Source organism: Chenopodium album, chromosome 23, assembly GCF_948465745.1.
Source record: "Chenopodium album chromosome 23, dcCheAlbu1.1, whole genome shotgun sequence".
In the NCBI taxonomy this organism is placed as follows: Eukaryota; Viridiplantae; Streptophyta; class Magnoliopsida; order Caryophyllales; family Amaranthaceae; genus Chenopodium; species Chenopodium album.
The window spans coordinates 37,828,654-37,846,507 of record NC_137856.1 but is presented as its reverse complement, the minus strand read 5'-3'; the positions used below and the strand labels follow the sequence as shown (position 1 = coordinate 37,846,507).

At 35.7% G+C, this 17,854-nt stretch overlaps 2 protein-coding genes across 4 annotated transcripts; one reads left to right on the top strand and one right to left on the bottom strand.

Moving 5' to 3' along the window:
* The first annotated feature begins 1,941 nt into the window (after positions 1–1,941).
* Positions 1,942–3,108, top strand: LOC145606653 (uncharacterized). The gene is made up of 2 exons (XM_081662460.1): positions 1,942–2,488; positions 2,689–3,108. The coding sequence occupies exons 1-2, from the start codon at positions 2,018–2,020 to the stop codon at positions 2,950–2,952; spliced, it is 735 nt and encodes a 244-aa protein (XP_081518586.1). The 5' UTR covers positions 1,942–2,017; the 3' UTR covers positions 2,953–3,108.
* On the bottom strand, positions 3,061–17,180 carry LOC145606651 (ABC transporter B family member 28-like). 3 transcript variants are annotated; one of them, XM_081662457.1, is made up of 18 exons: positions 16,724–17,180; positions 14,997–15,184; positions 13,856–13,879; positions 13,090–13,191; positions 12,682–12,772; positions 11,284–11,384; positions 11,062–11,112; positions 10,828–10,956; positions 9,996–10,058; positions 9,617–9,896; positions 7,745–7,893; positions 7,558–7,647; positions 5,858–5,992; positions 5,722–5,778; positions 5,578–5,634; positions 4,569–4,875; positions 4,328–4,461; positions 3,061–3,362 (listed from the first exon to the last, which is right to left on the bottom strand). In XM_081662457.1, exons 1-16 carry the CDS (start codon positions 17,106–17,108, stop codon positions 4,639–4,641), a joined length of 2,139 nt encoding a protein of 712 aa, XP_081518583.1. In that variant the 5' UTR covers positions 17,109–17,180; the 3' UTR covers positions 3,061–3,362; positions 4,328–4,461; positions 4,569–4,638. The 3 variants fall into 3 exon arrangements, with proteins under 3 accessions (XP_081518583.1, XP_081518585.1, XP_081518584.1); XM_081662459.1 differs by having other exon boundaries at positions 4,328–4,458; XM_081662458.1 differs by lacking the exon at positions 3,061–3,362 and adding an exon at positions 3,447–3,682.
* Between the last annotated feature and the right edge of the window lie 674 nt (positions 17,181–17,854).

The following is a 17,854-nucleotide window of genomic DNA, read 5'->3' as shown; positions in this document are numbered from 1 at the left end:
TAAATCACATAACCATAACATAGGAAGGAAAAAAAAAAAGATAAAAGGAATTCCAAAAAAAAAAAAAAAAAAAAAAAACAAAAACAAAAAAACAAAAAGAATACAAAAATTACAAGTAATAGGGCTCGAACTCAAGACTTGTGTGGCTAGGGCCTTGCTAATTGGGCTTTATCCCAATCCCTCCAACCACTAAGCTACAAGATTGTATTGCTAACTTATAACCAAAAATAATGCTTATATCCTATTTTCCAATAGGTGCCATTTAAAAAAAAAAAAAAAAAAAAAAAAATTTTTTTTTTTTTTCCTGCTAGGTCACGTGACCTAGCAGGACCAAGGCTAGATCCGCCACTGTACACCGGTGTGGCACGTGTAAAGACGAGGTGATCGTGTGATGTTCTTACACGGCGTGTGACATATATGTTTCAACAATTCAACGTGTGTTGAGTATATGGTACACACTGCTACACTATACGATATAAGTGTACCTTTAATTATACTAGAATGTATAACAATTTGTGAAGTACAACTTTAGTAATTAAAGTTGACGTTTAACTTATTTTGACATTTTCTGTTCTCAAATTTCCACAATATTTTACTAATACATTAATAATGTTTCCAATAAATGAAATAAAAGCATTATATTATTAATTTATTATCCATAATCATCAAATAGACTTTTCAACCGGATTAAGGTAAAGTGGTAACATCATATACGCCGCCACATTATCCTTCTTGAAAATACACAAAAAAAAAAATTTCAATCTTGGATTCATCAACTAATTTCGTGATATAAATCCAAAATAGGAACCATCCGTAGACTTGAGATCTGTATAATTTTCTTTACAAATAGTAATAGATTTCCTTGTTTAAATAAAAAGGAAAGTCCATAGTTGTTGATGCAAAATTCATGTGAGGTGTTTATGATGACAACTAGTCAACCACCAACAAGTCAACAAGTGTGATTCCTATTGCAGATTCTTAACAACAGAAGATTGATAAATATGCATGCCCAAATTAATTGAAGGTCATCATACTATATCTTGATTCTAAAGATTTGAGGGGCCTATTATATTTTCTTTACTTAAAATTTTACAGTTAAAGGCATAAATGTTATACTGTTTTCTGTTGCCTGTTGGTCCATATGTAAGACATTAAACAAGACAGTATAAATCACTATTAATGCTTATGCCTTTTTTTTTTCTTTTTTTTTTTTTAATAAATGCATCACTATTACTAACCGTTTGATTGTAGATGCTTCTTTCTCTACACAGTTAAATTTCGTTATAATTTTCTTTATTAAGTAAGAAATTCTTTGTTTTTTTAACAAAATAAGTTAACGACATTGACTTTTAAATTTGAAAGCTATTGTTTAATTATGATTGATCATGGTAGTTCGTACAACACTTTATAAAAGCAATTATCTTCCTCGCACAAGTGAGGTTCTACATGTATCATTACCCTAAGGGCTACATATATCATTACCCTTGTTTTTATACAATATCATTACATGATAATAAGTTAATTCATCCCACATATTGACCTGTTTTAATACAATATCATTTACTCCCTCCGTATCTAAATTAAAAGCCTCTTTCTCTTTATTATGTGAGTAATAAAGGTTATAAAGAGGTTTTGTATTAAGGGAGGGAGGATGTATATGATAAAGTTGTTTCCATTAAGAATCTGCTTATTGTTTTAAGAATATGCTTGCTTGTTACTTCCATTAGTTCCATATTTCCATTATGTCCTCCAAATTGGGCCATGAAACAACTTATGATCAATAACCCAAGTCCAAATTTACAGATCACAATTATATTAAATGAGAAAGCTATCCAAGCCCATTTATTAAAAGAGGAATTTTCTTCTCTTTTTGTATGGTCCACCAATTTGAAGCTTGTGGCACTGATAAGATGAACAAAAACCTGACCACACATTCAAGAAACAACATTACATTCATATGCTTTGTTTCATAATATGTCCCCAATATCATATTTTCATATAATTATTCCTGAAAAAAATGAATTATCATGCTAATTTCTCCCTAAAACCTCAAACTCCATGCACAAAACTTCCTACTAAAAAACCACCAACATTATTATTAATCTCATCATATTATCTGTCACAGCCTAAACTACATAAAACTCAAATAGTAGCTCTATCTTCATCCACCCAAAAAACCCAAGAAAATAATCAGAAATTGAGTCCACCAAAATCTTTTAAAGTTGAATTTAAGACAAAGGGAGGTTGTAAACTTGGAATAGCAAGATATCCTGATTTTGAGTATGATGCTGAAGGTGGCTTTGGGAGTGGAAGTGGTAAAAATGAGTCAAATGATAAAATTTTGGTAGAATTTGATGTCGATAAGCTTTATATTCCACCATTAACAAGTGGGACTACAAAGTTTTTGGGGTTGCCTTTGCCACCTTTTTTGAGGATTGATATTGTGCCTGAGATGTTCAAGGGATACATTGATCAAGAGTCAGGAAAGGTTAGAGATGTTCAAATTTCACTGTTTTTTAGGCTACTTTTCTATAGTTGTGGTTTGTTCGTCATAAGATAATTGATAGAGGTTAGCCGTCAAAGCATTGGTTTGACGTAGGTGTTCAGCACAAATAGCTATTGAAGTACTCTATATTAGTTTTTAAAAAATGAAATTGAAGCTTACAGCTGATTATATATTGATTGCAGGTTGATCTTGAATTCAAGGCCAAATTCTGGTTTTCAATGGGGACAATTTACAAAGCACCACCATTACTGGTTTCGACGAATTTGACATCTGAAGAATCACAAGGAAAATTGAGAAAAGGAAGAGGGCAAAGAATGGAGAAAGATGGAAACTGCATGTTGGTAGGGGTGGCAACAGTGGATCCTATTGATGACCTCTTCATGAGTACCTTTCTTGGCCTTCCTACTGAATGCCTTGCTGTTATGAATGCCACTATCTCTTTATAATACTTTTACTTCAGCAAATATGGACTTTATTGAGGATAATAGCAGATAGAACTGTCGATTATTTCAGTAGATATCTAGTGCGACCATTGTATATCCCAGCACAACAAAAAAATGGTACTAGGAATCTTTTATATACTTTTTGAAGTTGGCAAATCATTCATGCTTTGAATGTTAGTTGCATGTAAAAAATACTGGTATGATAAATACAAAAAGAGATTGTTTCCTTGTATAACAGGGGTGAGCAGGTATTTAAATACATCTGGTACCAACATCACACACCTCTTTACAGCTTGTACATATAAACGACTAAGAAAAAAACACCAATCTACAAACAGGATCAAAGGTTATCTCCTCCATCCCTCGAGTCTTCTTCAGCCAGCAACTAGAAATGCAGATCTCCAAATCTTTTGCTGTAAACCAAATTATTGTTTGTCAGACACATTTATCAAAGAATAGTATTATAAAAATATAAGGATTTAGACACTGAATTGCTGCAAGCTGCACATTTCAGTACAGCTACAATGGAGGTGCGAGATGGATCAGCAACCATATCAGATCAAGAACGCTAAAGTCAAAGGCCAGGTTCCAGTCAGATAAGATTTTGATCTAGAAACAGTACACATTTCACTATTGACAATCACAACACCACAGTTTGAAAGGTGAATCCTGTTCCCACCTCTTGTGAAGACTGATGTCTTTGAAATCATCCAAGGAAACATATACGAGGAATCTGGAAAGGTACATACTGAGTACTGACTATATGGGTAAGAAATACCATAAAAATTACTTCAGCCTTTTTCAGTATACTCAGATAAAAAAATTGCAAATAGACCATTTCCACAACTAATCCTGTCAGCTACATATGACTATAATCATTGATTGGAAAGCTGTTTGTGTGAAAGGAACAGAAACTTTATGCTGTACAGTTGCCAGTACAGGAATTAAAATCTGAACTCTTGTTTTCCATAGGGATCGGCTATAAGGCCCCTCCCTCCTCTGCCCATAGATATGATATTTACAGTTGAAGGGAAAACCAGAGCACTAACTATGAGCAACAGAGGGCAGAGGCTGGCAAAGATGGAAATTGCAAGTTGGTCAGTGACTCAGTGTGGCTTGGGTTGATCGGTTGATCCTGTTGATGACAATTAAATAAACATAGCTCTTGGCCTGCCTTCTGAATGCCTCACCAGATTGAAAGCCACGATACCTTATTTCTAGTTTCAACTCAATACAAACCCAAAAGTTCGAAATTTCCAGGTAACAAATGAAATAAGAAAGAGAACCAAAGCAAAGCACACAAAAGGATTAATTCATAAATTAGACAGTCAACTATGAAACTTATATGCAATAAAAGGAAGTTCCCACTGTTTCTTACCATGTTTTACAGCAATGAATCAGCAGCCGATTGTAACAATTGTTTGTTGTGCTTCTTTACATGAGAAATGTATTAAGAACTTTCTTTATCTTGTTATAGTATTTGAAGATCCCTCTGAAACTGGAGCATATCTTCTAGAAAAACAGACAATCAAAAAAAATTTAAAATATAATATACGCAATAGTGCACACGGGATCATTTAAGGAAGAAAAGAAAAAGTGCTAGAAAAAATCCTTTCCACCTTCAGTAGCGCTTTATGATGGATATTGACAGAATGACAGCCATTATGGTAATATACTGCAACCCAAAGTTCACTCAAACGCAAGCCTCTGGGATCCCACTAATGAAGCATATTGGCCATCTTGTGACAACAATTCATAGTGTGTCCCAAGTTCTGCAATCCTCCCATCCGAACAAAGTGCAATTTGATGGGCATTCTGGACAGTGCTTAAACGGTGAGCTATTACCAATGCTGTTCTTCCTTTCATAAGATGATTCAAAGCATCCTGGACCAAACGCTCACTAACTGTATCCAAGGCACTTGTTGCCTGCATGAAATTTAATTATAAGTCATATATTCAAATCTATTTGTCTGTCCAGCCTGAAGGCTTGGGAACACGATCACTTAATCGATGTCAGTATTTCTTCATCAGAGAATTAATATTCATCATCAATTCATCACAGAAAACACTTTTCTTCTTACAAAAATAGATAATTTTCCTTCCCTTGTGGGATGGTCCTACTTGTCAATCACTATTGTTTTTTTTCAAGGAAAAAAAAGGCCACCATGATGGCATTACATACCTAAGCAAAACAATATGTTTCACAGTGTTCACAGTAAAATCAATGTTGACAAACAGAAAAATTAATAAGGGCTGCATCATTTACATCTTTTCTTGGTCACTATAGCTTTCACGAGAAATGATACGAGATGCACTAATACACTCAAGAATAACAGATGAATAAGTGATATGCTGAAGACAACTAATGATGTCCATTGACTTAACTGTTTACCAAAATCCACAAGTTTCATTAGAAAGACAAAGCAAAGTACTTGGATTTATGGCCCTGCAGGGAAGGGGAAGATAAGAGAGGAGAAAGAGCTTCTCCTCTAACAGAGCAGAGATTGATAACTACATTGTGGCTATTCAACAACATTAAGTGTCGACTAAGCAGGTTAATTACAAGAATAAAATATCAACAGCAGGCAGCAGTCAGATAGCAATAAAACACAGATGATTGATAAGTACCTCATCAAGAATCAAAATCGGAGCATTTTTTAGAAGCGCCCTCGCAATAGCAACTCTCTACAGAGAAAGTTTACAAATTAGCATGTATACCTTGTCTTGTACATCCTCCGTAGAAATTCAACAAAATATTAAAACATGTTATACCTGCCTTTGCCCCCCACTAAGTAGACCTCCACGCTCACCAACTAGAGTGTCATAACCCTTGAAACATACAAAAACATTTAGCAAGGATAATATCATTACATATATATTTTCCTGTTTCAGAGGGGCCAATACAAACCTGTGGGAGTGATATGATAAATTCATGAGCGTTAGCGGCTTTTGCTGCTTTAACTATATCGTCCTTAGATACATTAGCATCAGGTTGACCATATGCAATGTTCTCTGCAACAGACACAGAGAAGAGTACTGGATCCTGCACAAGGTTAGTCAGCATATGTTTCAGAAAGACATCATAAGACTGACAATTTGAGTATCAGATGTACCCAGATGATACGTATACTTAATGTATATGTAACCAACCTGCAGTTTACCAGCATGTTGACTGGTACAATGGTTTGACAAGTTATACCGTATAGCATCTTCAAAGGTTTGGCTGAACTAGCAAGATGTCAAGCTCAGCAGTCTGAGCAGCTAGTTCAGTACAGTTTTCAGAAATAATAGTTCTAGTTACAGGGAGCCATCTGGTAGTACAGGACATATTTACAATGGATGTACAGTGGGTTTGGTAATTCCAGGTTCATAATACCAAAAGGTCGGCCCTCATACAAATATTAGGGTTCAATTTGACCCAACAGTCCAAAGCACCTTAGAATTATCACACATTGCTGGCTACTCAAGCATTTCAAATTTTATAAACGAGTCTAAGTGTCACGGTCCGGGAGTTTGGGCGCCGAAACGTGCGGCGCGCTCTAGCCTATTGGCGGCAAGAACGCTAGCCTTGAGCGGAAGAAGGGCTTGTGAGCACAAAGCAACACAAGCGGGCAATAGAATCTCAAGAGCACTCGCGTCTATCTGGGCGACGGAGTGCTGGTGGTCGGGGCTTGTGACAGCCGATACTTCAAAGCGGGCACAAGCGGGTCCGAACCACGAGTCCTTAGCGCATCAAGTTGGGTTGGAGGGGAGCTAATATGCAAGTAAGACACAATATCTATAAAGGTCTAACAACAAACAAGCATAAAAGCAAGGCAACACTTGGTAGAAGGCTTTAAGATTTCATTAATCATTCGCCCTCTAAAGAGCTTAATGTAGTACATGCATAGAATCCCTAGTGAACACTGAACTGACAGTAACACAATAATGGGACATATGGCCTAGAAAACATAAACTAAACTCTAAGAAAGCATCTAAAGGGAAACAAATACATCAAAAGGAGTTGGATTCTAACACTAAGGACAAAAAGGTTTTCCTTTACCAAGAAAGTAAATAACGCATTAATAATGTAAAAAACTATTCAGAATTTAGTTGATTTCTACAGAATTCAATGAAAAACTACTCCGTATTAATTTGAAAAAAAAATAATTAACAAGGGAAGGAAATTGTAGTAAGGAAAATTAAATAGGAAAAAAAGGAAAGCACAAGGAGAAAAGAATATATAGATCTTGAAAGAACATGAATAGAAGAACAGTAAAGCAAAAGACTCAATCTATAGCTTCACAAACAGAGGATAATGGTCAAAACATAAGACCTACCAAAGGCACTATCTCCTAATGGTGTGAACCTTGTGCAATTCAATTAATTAGTTCATGAAAGGTCTAACTTATTGATTTGTGAATAGCCAGCCAAGCCCCCATCCCAATCCAGACTCTTATGGTTCAAATGGACAGGGATGAATTTGGAACTTTGGGTTTCTTTTCTGGTGTATGGCAGCCATAGTTTTAGCTGCAACTTATGCCACACAGAAGCTATCTAGATTCAAATGCCCAAAAAAAAATAAAAGCAAAACTTAAATAGCTAAATGCTTAATTGCTGAAAACCTACTTGATTCACTATTGAGACAGCTCGAGCCCATTCAGTTTTATCAAACATTCTAACATCTTCTCCAGCCACAGTTATGCGGCCACTGGTTGGCTGCAAAACATTAACAAGGCGTGGTCATGTTATAAAACAATAAGCAACCACAGCTTACAATAATAGAGAGAGAAAGAATCAATTATGCAAACTAAACCTCGTAAAAGCGTGCCAGCAACTGTACAATTGTACTCTTCCCTGCACCGCTTGATCCCACAAGAGCAGTAATAGTTCCACTCTTTAATGTAAGGTTAAGACCTTTAAGGACCTCAACATCAGGCCTCAATGGATAAGAAAAGTGGACATCTACAGTGATGAGGATTCTAATGTTAAACTAGTAGCAGGCATTTAACAGCAGATTAATTTTTCTAGTAGATGTAACTGACAGGATTGATTTTCCAACAAAGCTGAACATATAACAATGGCAAATTTTCAGGTTTGCTTCACAATGAACTTCAAATGTCTCACTACTATTCTGTCCTCTAATTCTTATTATTTTGAAGTAAAAGGTCAGTCAACCACCACTAAAACCAAGAGTGCACCAAACATGGTCTCTAGGGTAATGCTTATATGAACCCTTCATCACATAAGGCAATGGAGTATGATATTGATAGAAGTAACAAATAAGGAAAACAAAGCAAAAGTGACTCACTTAACTGTAGTTGTTATATGTCAGTTGTACAGACACTACTATATATTTCAGAACCCTAAAGTTAACACCAAAACAACAAACAACTGAAAGAAGATTCTTCTAAGGAGAAAGCCCCTCGCCCCTGACATTACAAGGATTGTTGTTCAACATGAAACTATAAGGTACTATATCAATAAAGCACAATAAACATTCAAAGACCAAATTCTATGACCTACACCAATCTCTTAGTACTATGCAGGCTCAACAGTGTAAGCATGTTGACATAGACTGCTAAGCATTTGTTTTTGGACTGTTCAATAACGTAATCAATAAGGCATAAATTTCATCTAAAATCTTGTCTAGGAAATTTTAGGAGCCCAGATGCTGTGGTGTTGACAACATTTGGACTCTGTGAACTTATAGTATTGAGAGTAATGCTGCTAGCTTAATTGATGGGATATTAGAGAGGAAATCATAATGATGATGTCCAAAGAGATTGTTAGTTGCGGAATACAACAATTAGATTGCTTCCTACTATCTTCCTATAACAAATTCATAGAGCTGATCCTAGAAGAAGTGCTATGAATAGGGGGACAAGAAATCAGGACTTCCCCTTAATGGGCATGTAACCTTCATTTTTGGTAATGTAGCAATTGGGAAGCCAGGAAAAGCAGCTTGTAAAGGGCTGATAACTGCCTTCAAGATAATGTTGAATATCTTGTCAGGGGCCCGGTTTCTAGTCCCCAGGAGTTAAGGATATAAGTGATGCTGGACTGCTTTATGCAAGCCAGGGTAATGCTACCGAGTACTGACTCACAACGGTAGTTCCCTGGATCAAGAAGCAGTAAAGACCTTGAGCAAACTGAAGAATATTTCAATTAGACGAATTGTTGTCTCAAATAGATAGGAAAATTCTGTTTCTTATACTTCAAGAAAGAAAAACAAGTGTTTCTATGTAGTAAGGGGGAAAAAGAGTAAAAAAAATAGCTAATTGTTTAGATAGGAAGAACTTTTAATTAAATTTTTTGGGCACAGTGCAGCATATCACAATCTCTTCTTTCTCCATTTAAAGGGCTTTAGGATGCATCATCTCTTCTTTTTGATCTCTTCTTATTCCATTTATAGGGCTTTAGGATGCATAACCTCTTCCTATTCAATAGGACTTTAGGATTGGATACATTGCTAATGGACCGTAAGTCCGTAACTAGCCTCCTAACTGATTTTTTTTTTTTTTTTTTTACAGTTTTTTTGTTCACATTTCCAAGGTCAAAAGGTACCCGGACAAAGCACATAAATGCTAAAGAACAGGTACACAGTAGGGAGAGAAACGATATACCAAGTAAATGAAGTTATTATAGCATCAACCTGAAACAAGTACAACAATAAAAGTTGGAATACCTTCAAGACGAATGTCACCAGACCAGGCTACATTATACACATCACTTGATGAGCCCAATGCTGACATGTAATGCATATGATTAGATTGCTGTTTCTTATCAAATCCATTGACAGCAAATAATTGAAACTTTTTGTCCTGAACATCTTTTGGTTGAATCTGTCTTTCTAAACCATAAGCAAGGGCTTCGTCAATTTCTGACCCAGAGAGAATCGAATTAATCCTCTCGACAGCAGCAAAAGCCCCACGTAGATCTCCAAAGGTATAAACTAATCCTTGAACCTGCATAGTATATATAATAAACATGGTTATAAGGGACAGTAATAGTTTTTAAAAAAAAATGTATAACAGCTAAGTTATTAGCCAGAAGAAAGAACTCACAGCAAATGTCAGAGTAAAGGTATAACCGATGAAAGATACCACAGTTCCAACTGAGAGTTCACCCTGCATATTCCGTTAAAACATATAAGTAGACAAATTAAACATGGTCATAGAGTTTGAATTAATTGTTATGATACTAAGGTCAGAGATCATCGAGAAATAAATATATATAATGAGGAAAAAGAATATTGCTGCTAACACAAGTTGAGAAAGGAGCAAAACAAAAACCCTATGCTCTAGAAGATTAGTGCCCTCACTGTAAAACTGCACTCCTGTTTAAACATGAATGTCACACTTCTAAAAGAGGATGCCACAAAAAATTTAATTAATTTTTAACCCATAACCAATTCTGCGTCAAATGACTCGCCTTCTGCTTCTGAAGGGCACAAAAATCTGCCCACATACACTTCATAATTTAGATGCAAGTTTCTCATCCCATGCTGTTCCTATGTTACAGTGTTTTACATTATCATATGGGCAAATGAGTCTCTTTCAGTCATGTTCATTTTCAATTAATATTCTAATTGATCTCTTTTCTTTCACCTTTATCACAAAAGCTTATAAAAAAAGTCTGCTTTGCCCTTCCAATATCCCACTTCAGCAAACTGCTGTTGTTTCCTTCCCATTTCTCCTCACATTTTATTATATACGGAGCAGTCAAAAAGACATATATGAAACCTTCAACATAAGTCAAACACATCCCATACATGCATGTCAATCAAGAGGATTTATTGAAAAATATAATCATGGAAAAAGCAGGGAAAAAATATAATGAATAACAGGCCTGCTAAGAAAAAGGGCCAAAATTCTACTGGTATTGATGAAACCTCACCGCTTTAACTTTGTTTCCTCCAAGGATATACAAAGCCAATAATGATACATAAACTGCAACTCGGGTCACTGATTCATTAATGGATTTGTAAGTCCCCAGCTTAATGCCACTAGCCTGATAAGCGAGGATCTGCCACATCAAACATAATAAATATCAACAAATCTAACGCACAAAATCCCACAGAAACCAAAACGGATTCCATTTGCAGACTGAAGGACATGACAGAGAGATTACCTGGTTACCAAATGCTGACATTTGGCGCTTTTCCCCACAAAAGGATCTCACCTGAGGTATTATATCAAGAGTTCAGTACAGCGTATGTGGACGGATCATAGATCCCATCACACAAAAGCCAAAGTTATAGTTTATGATTATCCATATCACCCTTAAAAGAGCTAGAGCTGGCATTGGATGCTAAAATGCTATATTGCACAACTGCAACTCACTGGAACTCACAGTGCGAATGGCCGAAATTGTTTCTGTCACACAGTCAGACATTGATGACTGTGCCAAACCATGAGCTTTAAAGATAGGCATAGTTGACCGCTTGTAAACAGCTGTAGAACAAGATGTTAAAAACCAATTAAATAGGTAGATAGAAATCGGAAGAAAAGCAAGACTGACCTTCAAAGGAGTTAAATGATGATACTCAATGCAATTATGCAATCGAATCTACATCAATAATTACATAAAATTGAACTCCATGATAAGAATATGCATCAAGATATATTACCGACTTATAGAACATACAATTCTTTGATTTCAGCAAGTCAAATAACTAGATTTGGATCCATGAATTGTTCAGGATGCATGTCAATGATTTTTGCAGTATCAAAGTATTAAGTATGGGCTGTGTAACTTGTGTCACAGCAACACCGAATTACAAAACACATGCACAATTGCATGCAAATGCACACATATAAATATGCTGGATCTCCTTCTCTCAAGTCTCAACCCTCGCCTCCATGTTGACATGTCTCCGTACTTTCATTGTCAAATCTAATGGAGACCATATTTGGCCAGTTATGAGGTTTCAGTCTATAAAATCTACATCCTTAGGTGGTGGTCATTGTTAAAGGGGTGAGAAGGGGTCAGGGGTGTGTTGTTGATTGCACAGTTAGTAGGAGTAATGGGCTTAGTTATTAGAAATGATAGATGAAGGGAGAAGGTGATGGAGAATTTGGGTTGGTGATGATAGCTTGGTAGGTATAACTTGAAAGTGATTATGTTAAGAGCAATGACCTGCGACGGGGAAATGCAAATTCTAGGGCAGCGTAGCGGAATCAAGTAGGCATTTGGGGTTAAAGGGTCACCCCCTTTTGTTCTTACAAGGTGGGTTCTTGCCCAAGTAAAGAAAATCCTACCTTTACCTTAGGGTACATCCCCTATTACCTTTCATTCAGAAAAGGGATAATACTGGACCCTTTTTTGTATCAGTATCAGTGGATGAAGAATCACGAACATCCACATTTAACCCTCAGACTTGTTCCTTTGTATGTCATTAGCAACAATGAGATAGGTTGATTTTGACTCAAAGAAGTGGATTAAAAATAAATAAGAAACGCCAACAAAGGAAAAGGAGGTGGACAATTCCTGTTCCATACATGACATCCTATGAGAGAATTTATGACATTAACATTTAGGTGGAATTCTTTCAAAATATTCTAAAAATTCTTTTCTTAAAAAATGAATCAACTAAGAATTACCCAAGTATTTAACAAGGTCAAAGGTGATATTTTGTATACACTTCTAAGTAGAAAAATTGATAATGAGGTAGATGAAAGAATAAAAACAAAAGAGTCAAAAAGGAAAAAGAAAAAAATAATAATAATAAAAAAAAAAAAAAAACTTTACCTACTAAAATGGAGACAATAAGCATAAGCAAACCCAGTATTGGTGCGAGTTGTGGTGAAAGAGTGAACAGGATGCAAATAGTTCCAACAATCTGAAAGTTATAAAGAAATAAGAATCAACAAAAAAAATAAATAAATAAATTGCAGAAACATGTATGGATGAGATCATAGCATGTTACATGAAATGCAGCCTATGCAGGTCAAATAACCTAGATTAATGACAATCTTCAGTTGACTAATTTAATAATACAGCCATACAGGTAATAAAGTTATAATCAGAGAATATATATCCACATTATTCTGATTCCTTTCCCCTGTAGTAAGGGACTGAAGGCTCAGTCCACTTCAGATAAAGCTAGCTATGGATTCTACACCTTAAGAATCATTCTGTTTAATTAAAGTAGCTTGCCTCGGAAAGTGCTCTGAATCCTCTGTCCCTTGAAACATTTTCACTGACAATGTCTTTAACAGACCCCAAATCAGAGGTCAGTAATCCAGTCAGTTCCCCAACCTGCAAAATTTAGAAACCACAAATGTTGAAACTGAGTAATAATAATCATTTTGAGTAACAATGACAAATGCAACACATGAAGAAGAAAAAAGGGAAAGAAATCTAATGTCCATGAAACATGAGCAGATTTTTAAAAAGCAATTACGGAATTCTGAGATATGAAATTTTCCATCTAAAACAACATATGTCATATGCAATGAATAATATGATTCAAAGTCCCATCACCAAAATCAGAGAATAATGAGAAACTTCAAGAAGTATGATCCCAAACATCGAAATGTGAGATATGCCAGGATCAACATGCTATAGAGCCAATAAGCTGACTAAAGGACCGAATGTCATTAATACTCAAAAACACCCTTGTGCTCTAATTATCAGAGTACGACCTTACTACAAGCACAAGGCATCTGAAGGTGGAGAATACTAGTGATTGGTTGGACCTCATTTCTGGGAATAAAATGCATCCAGCACAAACTACGTTGCATCAACAATGGTGAAAGGCGACAGGAATAAAATATACATATTTTGCCAAGAAAACACATAATATACACCATTTCAGAAATGTGCTGGCAAGGTCACCTAAAATAAAGGGGAAAAGAGATTGGCAGATCACAAACTATGAGCAGCTCTAGAGATTGATAAGTATATGAAAATCACACCATACCTTGTAGCGGTCAAAAAATTCCACCTGCATGGAACAAATGAAAAAGTGAAAAATTAGAATTAAGCAACTAATAAGTTTCAGAATACTACACAATGTCTAATCAAAATGTCACAAACACTAAAGCAGACACAGATCATGAAATGTGAAAGACAGAGATAGTGCTAGAAATCATGTGTATATTTAGGTGGCACAATTTGGTAGTTACATATAACAATCATAACAGTGCTACTGCAAGTCATTAACGCTATGGCTTTTCAGGCATATAACACTATTCATGTTGGTGAATAGTCTAGAAAAATTCAACCAGTATAAATGATCTTGCTTATTACTGCAGTCTTGGTCCATTCCACTGAAGTGCTCAAACCTCAAGATAACGTAAAAATCAAATACTCCTATTCTACTAAGCAATTTGGTCCAGAGGCCAGAAAGTCATGAAATTGTTTTAATGCCGCTGCAAATTTAGAGTAGCTATGTGTACAGCTATAGTTGCTACATTTTATATTAGTGTTGTTCTTACTGGTACAATACAGTCTCACATGCACATAAGTAGATACAACTACCATATTTCCTGGGGGTCTTGATTAAGTATTAACACAAGCATGCTACAGCAATACTTCCTCCATTCATTATTCATTGCAACAATTGGATTTGAAACAAAGAATAAAAGGGAAAATAGTGGGTGAGGTGGTCCAACCTATGCCCATGTGATTATATGATTAAAGGAGAAACAAAAGATGATAAACTAGGACAAAGTTGTAACTTTTAGTGTGAAATGTTTCCCAAAAGAGAGTTAAATTGATTATTGTGAAACTTCCATAAAAGATCAAAAAGGCAATTGTTGAAATAACTAAAGAACAGAGGAAGTAACAGTTAAATATGTTGTTAGATGGCTAGATGCATTATGCTCAATAATCCAATAACAGCTACATTACGCAACCTCTTTCGTCACCATGTTATCCCTTTGACTTAGTATCCCATAGATGACATAATATGTTCATTATAAAACATAGAGAGGTTTCCATTTTTCAATTGTTTTATTAGTTACACACTAGCATGGTATAAACACAGATGAAATTATAATGCCTGATGAGACAAACATTGAGGCTAGATAAATTCAATGGGCTAGGATATGCAATGCTACCTTTTGAATTAACATCCTCCGAAATATCTGAGCTCTTAAAACAGACATAACCTTCTCCCAAATTTTGTTCATGTTTATGACAAATATCACAGTGAAGATTGGCTCTAATGAATATACAAATGCAATTTTACTCATTACTTTCCACAAAGGCTCGGGTGTTGTTCCTGAAAGAACTTCAAAAAACCTCCCTGCATTATCACAACACATAGAAGCATATCAGGGTCTTTTATTTTAGCAACCAAAAAAAATGTGGGGGGAAAAACCAGATGTAAATCAAGTAGACAGAAGATATAGCAAGAATTGTCTCCATACTATAAGAAGAAAGTAGCTAATAAGCACCATACCAAGGACCAACAAAGCAGACCCCAGTGAAGAATTCTAAGCTGCTTACTGCTGCAGTGTCTATGTGACCATCTGGATCAAAAGTTGAAAAACAAATGTTGTACCTACCACTAAAACCCAAAGGTAAGGGGACACAAGGTACGAGGAGATTGGATCTCAAAAGAGATGCTGGGTTAGAAATTGGGGCAGAAAGTACATGGAAGTTTTCGTTCTTGAGGGAATATTTGATGCAAGAAAACAGTTTTTCCTTCACTGGTAACCGTTTAGCCTCCAGATATGATATTATTCCTACTACTAAAGATAAATAAAGGCTAAACCTGAGATATTTGTGCTATATCACATCTTTATTACCACAACTATGGATATTATATCCATAAACTTTCATCTGCTGCATTTGATCGAGATGAAGTCATACATTCAATTTTTTACTCCACTAACATCAAACATATGGGCACTACATAAGGAAAGGGTTGAGTTTGAATTGTTGCAACTTGCAAGCTTATTCAAACTAAGCCAAGCTTGACTTAGAGAGTTAGAGCGGCATCACACCATCAGCCAAAATATATACTGCGTACTTAAGTTGCGTTATCCCAAGGACTCGAGGTGATTCATAGTTGATAATATGATTGTTTCCCATGTGATAATTGAAAAGTATACCTGAAAACCAATCTACCCTGTTTCCATATCTAACATTATTATCCACAAGACAGACAACTTTTTAGATTGTGGTTTCCTAGATTGCCTTTCTATCTCATTTATTTCTAGGACCATAATGTGTAGTTCAAAATTTAATACATGATAATATATAGACTCCATCCAAGCCTCTTTATGCAATAGCTATAAAACATTAATATAGGTTACCATTCAATATATTTTAGTACGAGAAAGGATTGAAAATCTGTTCTCTATGGAGACTGGAGAAAGAGTAAATGGTAAGAAAAATGTCCTTAGTTAATTTTCTCGTAATGTCGAACACACTCATGATCACTCCTTGGTCCTTTTAGCAATTTCACAAAGATTAACAAAATTAGTTAAATTTAGTAGAACTTGCAATGATATTGTAAAGTGAAATTTGACACTATGTCTTGGATTTAGGAGTGAGAAAAGCCGAGCTTCAAGGCTTGGGCAACAAGAAAAGGCGGCGACTAGGCGAACTTCAGAGTTGTCCAAAATCAATAAGCTATTAATCTAATCTTCTCTACCTCGAAACAATTTTATTTCGATTCATGAATTACGAATTACAAACAATCATCAACACAATTGAAAACCCTAAATTATCATCAAACAATTCAACTAACAATTCAAACCATAATTCCAACTCTAATCAAATCAAACTATATGATTATTTAAATAAAAACACAAACAATTGAAGAATTAAACAATACCTGAGAAAAGAGGCATAGAAAGGGTACAAGCAGTACCCCCAACAAGAGCAGAAACACAAAGAGCAAGCCGCCATTTTTGGTCCACCAACAAATTCCAGAAAGTTCCCCAACTAATCGCAACCTCTGGTTCAACTTTCTCCCTCCCAAACCCCTCAACTTTCGGGTCCGGGTCCGGGTCAGTAACCGAATAGTCTGAAGCGGGTCCGTGTACGTAAGCTGCTGGTGCCCATTTCTGCTTCGGGTTTGACAGTCGGAGGTTGGTGGTGCGACGGAGGTGGGTTGAGGAGAGAGAAAATGGCGGGAAGTGATGTGATTGGATGCGGGGGTGAGAGAAGTGGAAGTGTGTGCGAGTGATTGATGGGGAGGAGAGAGAAATTGCCGCCATTTGTGAATGGGGATAGCTTTCGGTAAGAGACTGTGTCTGTCGAGTGTCGCCGGTTAACCCGTTAGGTTGTTGTACACGATACACTTTTTTGCCTATTTAGGTATGCACGTGATGCGCGCTTTAAATTTTAAAATTCATGTACAAAAGTACAACAATTCAGCGAGATTATATATGAATATATGAACAATAATCATTAGAAAACTCTCCACGACAAGAGAATTCATAATACTACGTATATTAGAATAAAGAATAGTAAACAGACTAAAGTTATTACAAACATTAATATCTAGGTAGTTAGAGACATATATTAGTGATACTACTATAAGATTTGGCTTTTGGTAGATAAGTTGAATGCTCCAGTTGTGAAATTGGGTGAGGAGATAACGAATGTGTTTGATAATATGATTGATCTGTCAAGGGACTAACCAAATGTCTTTTTGTTGAGTCAATGACTAATGGGGTCTATTCTGATTGACTAAACTGAGTTGAACTAAATATTTTATGGGAGAAAGAAATTAAAAACTAAAGTGAATTGAAAATAATATGAAGTGAACATGCCCTAAAACTAAAAGGTTGTCACCTTCAATTTGAAAGTTTGGAATGGCACAATGTAGAGCTAGTTGGACTCCTTAATGAATAGTTATAGCTTTTGCTACAGGTTACTTTGGTTTTGTTGAGGTTGAATGTAAATGTCTTGATGATGACGACTCCACCACTATCTCTGATGATGACTCATGTTGTTACCG